The sequence below is a fragment of the Pipra filicauda genome, unplaced genomic scaffold (assembly GCF_003945595.2).
Source record: "Pipra filicauda isolate LSUMZ 115617 unplaced genomic scaffold, ASM394559v2 scaffold180_size1756469_pilon, whole genome shotgun sequence".
Lineage (NCBI taxonomy): Eukaryota > Metazoa > Chordata > Aves > Passeriformes > Pipridae > Pipra > Pipra filicauda.
The window spans coordinates 116,487-132,055 of record NW_024104288.1 but is presented as its reverse complement, the minus strand read 5'-3'; the positions used below and the strand labels follow the sequence as shown (position 1 = coordinate 132,055).

The 15,569-nt window shown below is 37.2% G+C and overlaps 1 protein-coding gene across 7 annotated transcripts in view; it reads left to right on the top strand.

Annotated features, from left to right (window-relative positions):
• GLRA2 (glycine receptor alpha 2) overlaps positions 1-15,569 on the top strand; it is a 129,387-nt gene that overhangs the window by 46,318 nt on the left and 67,500 nt on the right. For 6 of the 7 annotated variants that reach the window (XM_027725230.2, XM_027725229.2, XM_039379938.1 and 3 more), the window contains 3 exons: positions 2,122-2,204; positions 4,213-4,350; positions 6,556-6,770. In XM_027725230.2, coding sequence (XP_027581031.1) covers positions 2,122-2,204; positions 4,213-4,350; positions 6,556-6,770 — 436 coding nt within the window. The remainder of the gene's footprint in view (positions 1-2,121; positions 2,205-4,212; positions 4,351-6,555; positions 6,771-15,569) is intronic. The other variant, XM_039379936.1, reaches the window with a different exon arrangement.

Genomic DNA, 15,569 nt, shown 5'->3' with positions numbered 1-15,569 from the left:
ATCTCACCTCCAGAAAAAAAAAAAAGAATATATGTCTACTTAGTATCAATTTTTTACTAGTGTGTCTTAAAAGCTACAATTGGATGTATTTGTTTTCTCACGAGTTTGATATTAAAATAACAAGAGATCTCCCTGACCATGTATGTAGTCAACCTCCAAACTATTTGGGGTTTTTGGGAGTAGAAGGGGATTAAGGGGAAAGGAAACAAAGTCAGTGTGCATTCCTGACACCTGACAGTCAGTAAAATCTGAGGGGTGGATATGCCATGCCTACTTCAATGAATGCAACAAATGACATATTTACAAAGGCTGTATTTGCATGAAGGCATGTTTGAAAAGAACTTAAAACATCTAAACCCTATTTAGAAGATGACTGAAAAGAAGGAAGAGAGTTTGATATAGCAATGTTTCAGAAAATAAGGCAGAAGCAATGTTTTCTTAATTCTGGGGATTAGCAATTTAATTAGCTCAATCTTTAGTGCAGGAAATTACCTAGTAAAAATGACACTAGTTAACATTTGCAGGGCGCTTAAAGTATTTAAATGAGGAAAGGACAGATTGTCAATGACATTTATATGTCTACTAGATATACTTTTTTCTCTAGATGACAATTTTTTTTAAGCTTATGCTATTTGCTTCCAAAGGTTAAATGGGAGTTTATTTACTATGGTAATATTGAGAGGAATACTTTTATTCATCTCAGTGCCCTTCACTAATACATACAACTGATCTCTAATTTCCTGATACTGTCATCTTGTTCACTGAAGACTGTGTCAAGATGAAAATAATGTGGCTTTCTATGCGATGTGGAATGTGATCTTTGATTAAGACACAATTTTGATCTCAGTTACCTAAATATCATCTTTTTGTCATACTGATTTTATGACAGGATGGTAGGTCTAGAAGCCCAGTCAGGCCATCCCCAAAAATTAACATGGTGAAGAAATAGACTGAAAGAGCTTGAATCAGCTGTATGTGGTAAGAACCAAAAAATTGCCTTGGGAGATAGAACTTAGTCAAGTGTTTCTCCATAGAGATCACATTTGTCCATGAGAAGACATAGTTTCAAGGTTATGTTTTCAAACAGCTGGCCCGTGGGTTCACTGACATAATTAAAAATTTATTCTCATTGTACTGTGTAAATGTTTCAGTTTCCCTTCAGATCAGACAATCTTGTTATCGTCCTTAATGATAAATAGACACAGAGGGTTTTTTTAATTTGCTTTCTTTGTATCGAAGTGATTTTTTGTGCTGAAGGTAATCTGAAATAGAAACGTACTTTTAAAATATGATTTAAACCAAAATCCTAACACTTCTGTTTTTCAAAACAGCTAGTTGTTTGTAATTATGCCATCCTACTGGTTTGCTAAAAATGCTTTCTTCTCCTCAAACAAAAAAATAAAAGAAATAAAGCAGAAAACAAGTCCTGAAGCAGATTTCACTTAAATGTGGAAAGCTAAAATCAACTTAAAAAAAAGGAGAAAAAAAGAAACATTAAACGTATTCCCATTCAAGTAAAGTTATGCTTTCTCTGGGACAATAACAACGGAAAAATTAAAAGACAAGTATATTTTGTATGATTTTTTTTCCTTTAGGCTTACTTTCTTCTATCTGCACTCCTTTAATGTGATGTGATTTTAGCTTTTACTGTATGGTGGTTTTTTCTTTCTTTTAGTGGCTCAGCAGTAAGAATGAAGGATTGGAAATGGGACTCATACACAACAAAAGCACTCTATTGAAAAAGACCCATGGTTGTTGTTTTCTTCTTTTGCTTTTCCAAAATAAAGCTTAAAAACATCTGTCCCATGATCAGTCATTACAGCTTTTGTATTATTTGGTTCCGTATTGTACATAAAACATTCACTGGTACGTTAGTGGAGAACATGTCTTGTTGTCTCCTCTGTGCTCAGCTCAGCCAGTGCAGGCTGCGAGCACCCAGTTTACTCACACACTTGGGTCTTCACAGCTCTTATGTGCTGAAAAGCTCCCAGGGGAGATGAGCCCAGCCTCTGAGGTGCTAAGATTTGGTCTTGACCCTTTTAAACTCTAAATATGGGGCTTTAGATAAAACCTGTAGATGTCTAACATTTTCTTCTTTATTTTTTCCCCTTCCAATTTTAGGCTTACTTTAACCTTATCCTGTCCCATGGACCTGAAGAATTTTCCTATGGATGTGCAGACATGTACAATGCAGCTAGAGAGCTGTGAGTATCCAATTGCTTTATCTATCAAATAACATGATTTTACCCTAACATTCGGAGGTTAGATAGTATCTATGTTGTCACATTTATGCGATGAGACTCAATATTCCTAATTTGTATGGAAAAAATAATGGAGGAACAGTGCTTTAACTATTTATCACCATAACGTGTGGGTCCCCTGTTTCTGTGCTTTTCCTGGTCCCTTCCTTTTCCTCTCCTGGGTCATATCACCTCACCCATCAGGGCTGCATCACTTCCAGGGGTAACCACAGCAATGCTACATGGTAGAAATTTTTAAATCTTCGGAAAGTAAGAGCAATTTGTACATAGCCAGGGATTCACTATGTCCCATTGAGTTAGGTTGTAGTCTTTTGAAAAATGACCCAATGAAACAGGGGTCCTATTAATATACTTAACGTGGTAAGCTAAACACAGCCAAAGCATGGACTGGAGTATCAGCACACACCACAGCACTGTTTCAACTCGACCAGGGAATAAACAGGCAAAACCAGGACGGGCTCAGACAATGTCATGTACCAGTGATCATTCCAAATATTCAGTAGATACCAGTCCATCTTGAGGGTTTTTTTGTAGGGAGGGGAGAAGGGGTTTAGCTGTGTGAGTATGAACTGTGGGCTGCCACATGATTTTGTGCCCACAAAATCACAGAATCATAGACTGGTTTAGATTGAAAGGGTCCTTAAAGATCATCTAGTTCCAATCCCCCTGCCATAGGCGGGGACACCTTTCACTGGACCAGATTGCTCAAACCCCATCTAACCTGGCCTTGAACACTTCCAGGGATGGGGCATCCACAGCTTCTCTGGGCAACCTGTTCCAGTGTTTCAGCACCTTCACAGTAAAGAATTTCTTCCTAATGTCTAATCTAAACCTACCTTCTTTCAAGTTTGAAGCCATTACCCCTTGTTCTATCACTACGAAAAGGCCCATGTCAAAAGTCCTTCTCCAGCTCCCTTTAGGTACTGGAAGGCTGCTCTAAGATCTCCCCAGAGCCTTCTCTTCTCCCGGCTGAACAACCCCAACTCTCTCAGTCTGTACTCATAGCAGAGGTGCTCCAGCCTTCTGCTGGAGCAGATTATTTTTGTTCCCCTCCTCTAGACTCACTCTAACGGGACTATGTGCTTCTTACACTGGGGGCCCCAGAGCTGGATGCAGCACTCCAGGTGGGGTGGAGTAGAGGGGGGCACTCACCTTCCTTGACTTTCTGGTCATGCTGGTTTTGATGCAGGCCAATATACAATTGGCTTTCTGGGCTGCAAGCACACACTGCTGGGTCATGTCAAGCTTCTCATCCACCAGCACTCCCAAGTCCTTCTCCCCAGGGCTGCTCTCAGTCCACTCTCCACTCAGCTTGTACTTGTGCTTGGGATTGCCCCGATTCATGTGCAGAACCTCAGACTTGACCTTGTTGAACTTCATGAGATTGACACAGCTTATTTAATTTGGCCATGAAGATGTAGCAGTACAGTCAAAAAGACACTTCAGTGAGTCGATGCCTCTCTTTTCCCTCCACATCTCTCAGTGATAGGTTCACAGGTTTACAAAAGTTGCCATTTTCTTTTCAATAAGGGACTAGCATTCTGCAGTCTATAAATCCTTGTTTTTTTGGTGCACACCAACTCCATCATCAAATAATGATGAAAATAAAGCAAAATGCAGGCTTATACATAGACACAGAGAAACTTCAATTCAGGTGTAAACAGCATCTTGTATGGGCCAGCAAAATTACTTTTTAGAGGCAAACCAGGGCAATATTTCAGAACATAATGGTGTTTACTTGTCACTTTTAATAAAGTAATAGTGCGGTAATAGCGCGGTAATAGCAACTGGCAACTAACAGGAATAGTGCTATTGTTAATCATACAGTTTGAAAATATAATTGAGATAACATATATTGTAATAAAAGACATGCTTCTCAGACATAATAACATTGGCTTTTTATGTTTTCCGGTCAGCTGTCATCTAATAAACTCTGATTTCTTTTTTGCAGTTGGATATACTATGAATGATTTGATATTTGAGTGGTTAAGTGATGGACCTGTGCAAGTAGCAGAGGGTTTAACCTTGCCACAGTTTATTTTGAAAGAAGATAAAGAACTTGGTTATTGCACAAAGCATTACAACACTGGTGAGCATTTTTCTATTTTTTTCTATCAGTTGCTCCAGTGGTATATATTGTCAGTTTTTAAAGGGAAAATATGGGTAAAATGGAAAAAAAAAGAAATTGGAATTAAAATTTAAATCAGCCACGCATTTTTAAATTTGAAAAGAAAGAAATTTTCTCCTTTTTATTTTTGTTTGAAAGATTTTCTTTCCAAATTTTCTTTAATTTCATTAAAGGTATTCTAATATCCTTAAAATCATTAAAGAATTTAAAATCTTTAAAAAATCTAGTTGTGTTGATATCCTTAAAATGAAATTTTTTAACAAACTAACTCTTTTAGTAAATATTGATGAATCACTTTAAAGTAATGATTTTTCTGAACCTGATTTATTTCTCTAGCATTTTAAATTGCCAGTGAGAAAAAATATAAAATTTTCACCAGCTTTTATGTGTGGTCTAATTTATGAGATGTAGTATGTGAAACGAGAATGTTTTCATTGCTGATCTGAATAGTGTACAGATACGAAATGTTGGGAAATTAAATTTTTGTTTAATACTCTGTTGTTTTTTCTTGTTAAGAAGTTTCTAATTCTGTGTTTTCTATCTTTAGCTTTACAGAAAAGAGAGGACTCTGTAAAATTTTGATTTAGCTGCTTGGAGTTTATTTAATAGGGACAGCATTTAGAGAACAGTTTTCTGGGTGCTTTCTGAGATTAAATATAATCCTTCTCATCTAAAATAGCTTTTTCATCATTTCAGCATAGGAGCCGATCTGGTTGCATCAAATATGTTTGTTTCACTCTGTGAATATTACAATGTGAGAGGTACTGCCTCTACTAAAAATAAAGTCACATTTACTTCTTATGAAAAGAAAACTATTGTTTTTAATTTTTATAAATGCAGCTTCTCATTTTAGAGCCCAAAGTACCAAGGAAGGAAAACTTTTTGATTGACACTCCCATTACTCTCTTCTCTGTAGTATGCTCCTTCAGGTTTGGTGTGAAATCAAAATACTGATAAAATCTATTGCTGAGCCTTGTCATAAACTCACTGTCCAGGCTGTGCTTCAAGAGGCTGGAGAGCCTTTGACATACTGGGTTACTCTCATGCCGTTGCTGTCACATGGGCAGACTGGTCAGGAGCAGCCACTACCCAGGTCTCAGCATTTGCCTTTTGAGTCACAGGTCCGGTCACTCATTTTAGAACTTCTGTCCTGCCAAAAGATATTATTCTGTTTGTCTCCACTCCTCTCTTTGTCAAACAGCTTCTGCATTCTCCTTTGTGCCAACTCTTGCTGTTCAGCATTGTAGACTAGCAAAAAAATACAGGTACATCACAAAAAGGAGAAAACAATCTAATTTCCCCTGAAAGGGTGAATGAGGAACAAGGTATCTTCGTGCAGTTGACCAACCAACACAAAAGGGGTCCTTTGAAATCATTAGCATGACACTTCAGGAATGACAGGCTCTTGTAGTCAGCCTGGAGAGTGAGAGACCTCACAGTATCTAAACCTCAGTAATTCTGGGAGCAGTGCAGAGTGATTGCATTAGTAACCGATGAGCTGTTGCAACTCAGGGCTCTGCATCCTCTGCTGCGCAACTAGCTCCACTGTCAGGAAACTTCTGCTCTCCACAACCGCTGTGGAGCAGCTGTCTGTTGTTCGAAGAATCACTCACCTCCCAGGAGAGATTGTTTTAGGTTTTCTGAAGTCAGAATTTTAGCAAAATTCAAAGTAGAGCTTGAGTTGATTCTGCTGTGAGACATAATCCACAGACACAGGCAAACGACATGAGCAGAATGAGAAGGAGTGTGATCTACCACAGGACTGTAACACTGGCAGTTCACTATTTGTCTGTTCGAATATGGCTGCTTAATCTGGTGTCATTAAAAGACCAAAATGCTGTCCCCTTTTAATACTAAACAATATAGTTGACTGAAGTAAAAGCTCACTAAATTTAGTGAGAAAAGTAACATTACGTTATATTGTCTGGAGGTACAACAATTGTGATAATATTAATTTTCTCAGTTAATAGAAAGAACTGGGCACAGATTGCTTCAGTTGTGCCATGCTTTCCCCAAGCTAGCATGCAACAAGTGGTTGACTGGTGTTTGTGTATCAGGAGCTGCTTCTGGTGTTAGGTTAGGGAACAGGCCATGCATCTAATTTATATTCAGAAAACAAGATAAAAATGTGCAAAAAGCATTTATTAAAGTAATTTCATGTTCTAGGAAAGTTTACATGCATTGAAGTCAAGTTTCATTTGGAGCGTCAGATGGGATACTATTTAATCCAGATGTACATTCCTAGCCTGCTGATTGTCATTTTATCCTGGGTTTCTTTCTGGATCAACATGGATGCTGCTCCAGCCAGAGTTGCACTGGGTATCACTACAGTTTTGACAATGACCACACAAAGCTCAGGATCAAGAGCTTCCCTCCCAAAAGTAAGGAAATAATTTTGTACCAAAAATTTGTTACTAATGAGAAATATTTGTGCTACTTTTTCAAGTTTCTGAAAGGTCTGTGTAAATATGCATCTGATAAGGATACATGAGAATGGGGTAACAGTGTGATGTGAAACTGTTGCAATACCCTTGTATTTGTATTAGCACAAGTTGCTGCTGTTTTGTGGGAGGGTTGGACAGTTCAGCAGTATGGATTTTTAATGAGCTTCCACTAGCTTTAACACTTAGTTTTCAGCATTTAGAAACCAGATTTTCTGAAGTATTTAGATACTTGACTGGATTTCTCTCAGACTGGGGACTTTAAAAACATGGTCTGATCTTCTCTGGACTGTTAGATTTTCACATATCTTGATGTTTCTAGATATGGCACTTAGCCCAATGGATATATAAAAATACCCCTCAAAAATATATATAGAATACATATTCACGGCTGGGCTTCGCGAACGAAGATTTGGGAAGGCTCTATCCACATTTGTTACAGGCACATTGGTGACTTATGAGGCCAATACGAGACAGACATATCTGATTGCAAAAGGCACAGCAGAAAGACTCTTTAGATGGTATATTCTGCAAAACACGGTTCTTTCTGCGTTGCCTTTTCTCCTCGAGAGTGATCCTGCGTGTGTTCTCAAAGGAGACAGCTGCATTATAGATGGTGTGTCTCCAGGCCTCCCGATTTGAGGCCAGAGTACATACACATATATGCATATATATATGTATATACATATAGAATACATATATATAGCATGCGTACACCTAGAAGATTTCTCTGGAGAACCTTTTCAGTGCAGAACTGATGATGTCTTTGTTTCATGGCAGAATTTGTCCATGTGCTCATTCAAGTGTCATCTGAAGATCTTCATCCTGTCTATGCACAAAAATATCCTCTCATTCAAATTTTGTGGTCTTTTTAATCCTGACCAGATGCTGTAGATGGATTTACCGATTACAGACTAGGTTCTTTGTTTAGTCAGGCTGACAGCTCATTTCAACAAAGGCACAGCTCAAATGCTTCTGATGATAGCATTCCCAGCAGAATTTCACATGCGTGCTCAGGTTTCATACAATTTTCTTGAAGGGAGCTCAGAGGTAGGTCAGTTTGCAACAGTCTAAGGAGTTATGAGATATACTCCCTGAAGAGTAATTTTACAGCATCACTGGGACTGGGGTCATAGCATCAAAAGCACAAATTTTGAGTGTTTGTATCATGATCCATTTCAAGAAATCAGTATCCCATTTAGTCTCATTCCAAATACTGCAATTTGTTCAAGTGGAGCACAAAAAGGGCAACTTCAAAAAGAGCACAGATTATGTTACTCTTGTTAGTAATGAGAAAGTATCACTTAAAAATCTGGTGACTACAACATTTGGTTCAGCTTCACTTGTTTATTTGGAAATATGTATAATTTTCCATGCAAACTAAAAGCCTTTCAAATATTAACTTAGATTTTCAAATGGAAAATTTATTAAATATTTATTCAGACAATTCAGTCAATATTATCAGTGAACATTCTGAAAAGAAAGTCTAAAAAGAGATAATCTTGGCAAGGAGCATATAGGCTCTGTAGCTAATGAGTTTGGAGTCACTGAAGACTATGTCTAGATCGTACAATATGACTCCATGTGATATATTCCAAGTTTCTTACAGATTAGCTGGCTTAAGAATTCTAGATAGTACAGCCACTGTAGTGCAGATTTCCACCCACATGTCCTACTGTGCAAGCTTACCCTGAAAAGAGGCGCTACGGTGTTAGCATGCCCCAAGTATTAAAGGTTTAGAAAGAGTTTTTATCATAGCCTTTAATGCAACTGAAATGTTTTCCCTTTTGCATTCTCTCTTGTTTGAGTAGAAAAATATTTGCTGAGTGGGAGAAATGGGAAGACCAAAAAAGTATGTTGACTGTGGCTATTTGATTATCAGAGTGGTTCTTCTCCAGCCTCAGGATTAACTACATTTATCTCAGCAGCAGTCAGAGAACAGGGATACTCTGACCATACTCCATCTTCTGTTCTGCTGTGTTCCTTTGCCAACACAGGCACTAAGAGGAAGTATCTCATCAGAAAGCCCAACACACTTATTATAGTCAGGCTGCACCTGGCTGTTGCAATTTCACTGTGTGATTCAGCTGAGTTGTATTTTATAGCTTTGATGTCTATATGTTAGTTAATCCTTGTGGGGACTTTTGAAGGTGCATCAGTTGACTTGAAAATGTGGTTCTAGGTAAATGCTTCCTTTTCTGCTACCTTTTCTACTCCCACCTCGGATGACACAGGCTCTTGAAGAAACATGGGCACCATACAGGTCCCATATCACCAATACCTGATTCCTTACTCACAGAAGCAAGCTTTTCTTGCTATTGCTGTTGCAGGCACTTAGCTGTTTTAAAACCTTATTTGTAATTTAATACCAAAATTGCATTTTATAATTTATGTAATAAAATCTGTCCAGCTGAAATGCATTTAGAAATAAAATAAGAAAAGAATTCAATCAAATCAGTGTCAAGTCTGAAAACTCAAAATGCCTCTTTAAAAGTAATGTTTTTTAAAGTCCTGTCTACATATTGCCAAGACACAGGAAGTTAGGCTGCCAGTAAAATATCCATTTAAAAATTGCTCTAAGCATGAATATCTAACAGAATAAGATATGTCAGGAGAGTTATTTTTGCAAAAATACTGAAAAAAATGATGCAACTTTGCTTTGTAAAAGCAGCCTAGGTTTGAATACAAGAGTTATAATTTCCTCATCCTTCATGTCCTGTTCTTATTAACAAAGATTCGTGCAGTTTAACTTTACCTTTAATTTACCCAGTCTCATGCCAAGACTTTCATTCTATTCTTTTCTATTTTCATAGACTTTTATCACAAAAAACAACAAAGCATCAAAACTCACCAGATTTAAAGGAAATAATTCCTTTACCTAAAGAAAATAAAGAATTGTGATAAGATTCCTTGGATTTTTTTGCCTGTTTCCAAGTTACTATCTAAATGACTAAGTGTTACTGTTTAAAAGTAATTACCTACATATTGTTCTCAACCCTGTTATAAGATAGCATGACAATGTTCTGTTTGTTTAAAAACTGCTCTTTTCCATATTAATAACTAGCATTCATTTTGATACAGAGATTTCGTAATAGTAGGTCATGGCAACACAGACATTAGGCACTCTGTTGTTGAAAATTAAACATAAGATTGAGGCTGCTGTAAAGAAAAGAAAATAAAAGACAATGAAAGACTGAAATTAATTCCATCTGAGGCTCATATTTGCTGCACATAAGATAATCATTTAGAAAGCTTCTTCTAAGTCAAATATAATTATATTTCTTTTGTAAATGTTGTAGTATTTCTGTGAAATCACTATATTTTTAGTATTTTGAAATTCTGGCTAAGATTATGGGGTCAAATTCCAATATTAGCAGCATAGTAATAAAGAAATCAATATGCTTTTTTTATTATTATCCTGTGAAGTTGATTTCTTCCTCTACCAAAGACAGGAATAAATCATGAGACAGTTAACATGACAGCAAAGCTACTGTTCTAGGAAGGGTGACCTGCAGTGCCTGTTTCAGAATGCAGAAAGGTTCTCTTCCTCCATAGTTTTAGCGTAAACTGAGCAATAGTGCACCGTGCCTCCTTTATGGACATGAAATAATAATTTTCTGTGTAGGGAGTATCATTGAGAAATAATCACTGTGGTGCCAATCTCTTTTAAAGTGATGAAATTATTTTGTGATTGTTACAGAGGAGTCCTGTAACCAGATTTACCCTAGCTGGCTGTGTTGGGGAGTGGTAAGGAACTCACCCACAAAGCTGAGATGGAATACCCTCCCTCCAGTTTGGCTGATTCATCTCTGGGATTCCCAGGAACGGTGATCCAAAATAGCAGGGTTCCTGTGATCGGTTCCCACACTTTCATATGTATAAGTCTTACCCTAGTCTGACACTCCATGTCTGAATTCCTCTGACTGTGTCATCACTTTCCACTTGGAAACTTTGGCTGGGTAGAGGTTTGTGCACCCGGCTACACCAACGGCTCTTGCCCATCAGCCAGCTAAGCAGAAATCCTGGTTTCCAGCTGGGTGATCGGTGTGACCACACATCTGTAATGAAATCCTCGAGAATCCCTGAGCTTTCTGTGCGAGACTTGTGCATGAGCCAGGGAGATCCCTTGCACCCAGGGTTTGCTGGACTTCATCTGTGCAGAGATGTCACACAAATTAGGAATCTCATGTAACGGACCATACATCCATGCTTTTTGGAAGTATGAGACCCATGGACTGAAACAGCAACATGCATTCATCAAAATATGGACTGAGGATTGTCTGGGCATCATAAGGGACACCTAGACATTGAATATGTCTTTACGTATTTTATGGTCCCAGCTACGTGTAAGCTGAGGGTGTAAAGGGGAGGATGTCAAGGTCCAGTGCAGAATTGTTGAGGTGTTACAAAACAATTCTTCAAAGCATTGAAGGACCATTTTCATGCTATTCTGTTTGTTTGTAAATTGCTCTCCTTCAGTTGAATCAACAGAAAAAAAGTTTTAAAGCATTTTCAAAAGAAGCATTTGAAAGAATAATGAGTTCTCTGCTGTGCTAGTTGTGCATTTTTTAGATTGTTTTCTTCTTAAAACACTTATATAAACCAAACCTTAGCAACAACAGTCCAAGGAAATGAATTACTTTTAATGCCATAGAGCAAAACATTGGAGGATATTTTAAGTCAAGTGAGTGATAGCAACTGTATTTTATGTAGTTGCAAAGCATTCATACTGTGTTACCTTAATGCACAGTGCTTAATGAATGCATGTTTTTTCCCCAGGGAACAATCCGTGCAGAAAAAAAGTCTCGTTCAAAGCTCACCAAAACCTCTGGAAGTCCTTCCATTCACTTCATTTTTTTTGAATCACTAAATGCATTACCAAATGCAATAAAAGCATTATATTCTTTATAAAAACATTAATAAGTGTAGAGACTTGCAGAACCAAAGTCAATGAATTCTATCCCCTTTGGCAGTAAATGACTGCTTTTATGTGTCATCTACTATCTTCAGCATATTTGGAGACTTTTAAAGATTCTTGGGCTTTTGGCAGACCAGTCTCTCCTTTTTTTGAATGCCAGAAGTTATCAAGTAAAGAAGATCCAAGAATATGGCACTTCTTTTTTTAGTTATTTTGAATTAAGGTTGAAGTTATACCATTGTGCAAAAAAAAGAAAAAAAACAAAAGAAAAAGAAGAAATTAGGAACAATAGCAATAAGGACAAAGAAATAGAGGCTTTTATCAGTGATGATTTTGTTCATTTGTTTTCATAGGAAGTAGAGCACCTAAGGGGATAGTTTAATCTTTCATTAGCAAAGCACAGAGATGATATGTTTTGGTGCAGCATTATGGTGAAAAAGCAATAATGAAGTAACTTGGAATGGAAGCAATTTTTTTGACAAATTACTTTTACTCTAGTCTCAGGATCTGAAGAGGAAATATAGGAGTAATTTGGCAATCATGAGATTTATTAATTGACACTGGGTTTATGTGGGTGTGCGAGCATTTTACACACTGCTTAAATAATTAAAACAACTCTATTTTTATTATATATTTGCAAATTCCTGTTGGAGAGATAATGGTCCAAAAACATTACCTTGATACTGAAGTATGTCTGCTCTACGTCACATATTTATGTATCCTGATAGGGGTACTACAAACAAATGTACACTTTTAAGAAGTTTGTTCAGGACCCTTGAGCTGATTTAAAGAAAAATATTCTATTGATTGTCAGTTTTCTAAAAGAGGGTATCCTGTCCAAACACTTGGGAAGTCAGGCTACATGGTCAGGAAGCCATGAGGAACTATTCTTCAGTCATGTGCCTACATGGAAATATTTTAGCACTCACTTCATTTGTTAATTTCTAGCATTCTTACACAACTTTCTTTTTCCTTCACATTGTAGTTTTAACATACAACATATATTCCTTCTTTTATTTATATTAAATGATCATTAAACCTGCTTTAATGCTTTTTTTGGGCAGGTTGACAACTAAATTTTGTATAAAGACAATGTTTTCAATATCCATTTTGTGCAGTATTTGAATCTGGATATAGAGATCTGTTCTATACTACATAACAAAGGAAATCACATAGACTGAACCTACTTTTCAACAAAAAATTTCCAAAATTAAAAAAGGGTTTTAAGTAAGTATTTCTTCACATAATGAAGCAATTAATTGAGTACAAACTGATTGTGACTAAATATATACTTTTGTGTGTAAAATAAACAGTTCCATAAAATACTATGAAAAATTCCTGTCAAGAAATTTATAAGCACCTGCTTATATCTTACAGCTCAGAAAATGTGTTTTCTGATTCTACTCTACAGTTTTTCGTATTCCATTTCTCTATTCTTACTTCTTCTCCCTTTAATTATGTTTTGTCATGAATGGTTTTGAGGCAGGATATTGTGTTGTGCTTGAGGGCAGGAGAGTGTTTGAACTGCAATGGGAGATGTGATACATGTATCAGATGATACTTGAGGTACCAGACAGAACTTCCTAGCCACTTCAAATATTAATAGCACTGTGGCCATATTAATACCAGTTTGAAAATACATGCTCGACCCTGATTAAAAGAATGTGTAGTGCCCATAAACTTCTCTGCTGTTTCCACCTACAGCAGCTGGTCTTGTAAAAGACACTTTCTTTTCTTGCAAATTTTGCACCTCTGAGACTCAGGTAGATACTTACAGAGCTAGCCTGTGCAGTTACAGCTTCACTGGGAGCAGAAATCTCAATTAGAACAATGTTCGATGAGATGTGGCACAGTTATATATGCTGTGATCATGCATCCATAATAGGAAGAATTTTTTTTTTCCATTCTGCAGCCATTTCCAGTTCTATACAACTGAAGTCTTTAGTATGCTGCACAAGGAAAAAGATGAAAACCAGCATGATCCATGCTTCTTGTGAGAAGTGCAGGAGGAAGAAGGTTGTAGATCTTAAAGAGAGCACCTAAATCTGTTGCTAGAAATTGTCACATTATTCAGTTTAGCTTGGCCACAGATGTGTGGTGCCCTGGACAATCTTTGGGTCTTACAGCAGTTATATATGGATTCTAGTGATTCTCTCTACCCTTCATTCTGTGCAAAGCTGACTGATGAGATACTGACTGGTATGTTGTCTGATTACTACTGATAAAGACTAATACATTAGGATCTATAGCAGATTCTACTCTATGAAAGTCAAAAATAAATGACTGATTAAATTGGTCACCTTTCCCACTGTACTCATGTAAACTTTAAAGTTTACTTTTCTTTGTAGTGAAGACAGTGGTATTTACTGTACGACAAAAACAGTAATTTGCTTTCATGTGTGACAGCTAAAAGTATGCAATAAGATGTGTCTGAATACCTCTGGGATGTGGTTTGAGTACTTCTGGTACTTCCTCAGCAGGTTTTATAATGCAGTCGTCTGAGAGGGCTGGCATTCAGCAGAGCCTATTTCGACATCAGGGAAGAGTTGAAGTTGTTGTGCACACCAGTCTGCCGGCTGTTTCATAACCCTGGCATGGTACTGGAGCTCTTTGGCTTCGTTGTCACACCCTCTAGGACGTTCTGGTGGCTTTTAGTGTATCTCTGAGGAGTGCTCAGTGCTGGTCTTTCACAGACGTAAGCGCTGCAAACCCTCTCTGAAGCAATGGCATACGCTGTTGTGGCTCATTCGTTTCAAGTAATTGCAAGCCTTGACTCTATTAGATCATCTAGAACTATTACTTATGAATATCTTCTGTTAATATTTCATTTGAAATAATCCTGATGGGACCCCCTGGAGTCTGGGAAAACCACTTTCATTTGCAGTTTACCTTAAGGCTGTGGCCTTCCAGTTTGAACATCAGTGCACACAGCACGTGGCTGCTGAGGCAGCTGGGCCATTAACATCTTACTCCCAGAAGTTGTCTATGAGTGACAGTGGAACCTTTTGAATTCTGTTACTTGAATGACAGGTCTTTTTTTTTTTTCCTTTGGGAAACATTTTAATGAAAAAAAAAAAAATTTCTTGTTGATGTTGATACCTAGAATTATTAACCCCTTCTTCTCCTTTCCCTCTCCCCTCCAGGGAAAACAGAGAGAGACAATTTACTTTTTTTCATGGATGCATCAAACAAACTTCTGCAGGAGGAGGAATTAAGTGTCTCATTGTGTCTTGTTTTTACATATAATATTTGTGTTGTGACATAACTATGACTTTAATTTGCCAATAGTGTGGCACAATAGTCTTTGTTGTACTAAAATCAACTTTAGAAATGAAACAATTCTAAACTAGGCATTGGGAAAAAAAAATATAATTTGTTTTTTAAGACATGGAAGTATAGTCATGCATTCTAAAATGTGTCACTATTCGCAGATCTTAAACTAAAGTTTTAAACTCTGATGAAATAATCTCTTTTTCTCCTTGTTTCTTCTTCCTAGAAGCTTGGAGTTAATTGAGATATCTTGTCTCAAAAAGAAGTGAGCATGAGAGTAAAAGGCCTTGATCCTCAGTAGCTTCTGCCTGGTGTTAGGCCTTCCTGCCTGTGAGAAATAGACATAGTGTGCTATCTTTCCTCGTTCTACCAAAGGTTAATGCTCAGGAGAACTGGAGTCTGAACTCTCAGTATGTCTAGAGAGAAATGTAAGTGACTAAATCAAAGCAGAAAATATAAGTTACAAAAAAGGGAGAACACATAAGAAACGTTCCTCAGTACATTGATTCATAGAAAAGATGGTACAATCATATTACAAGTAATTATCAGTA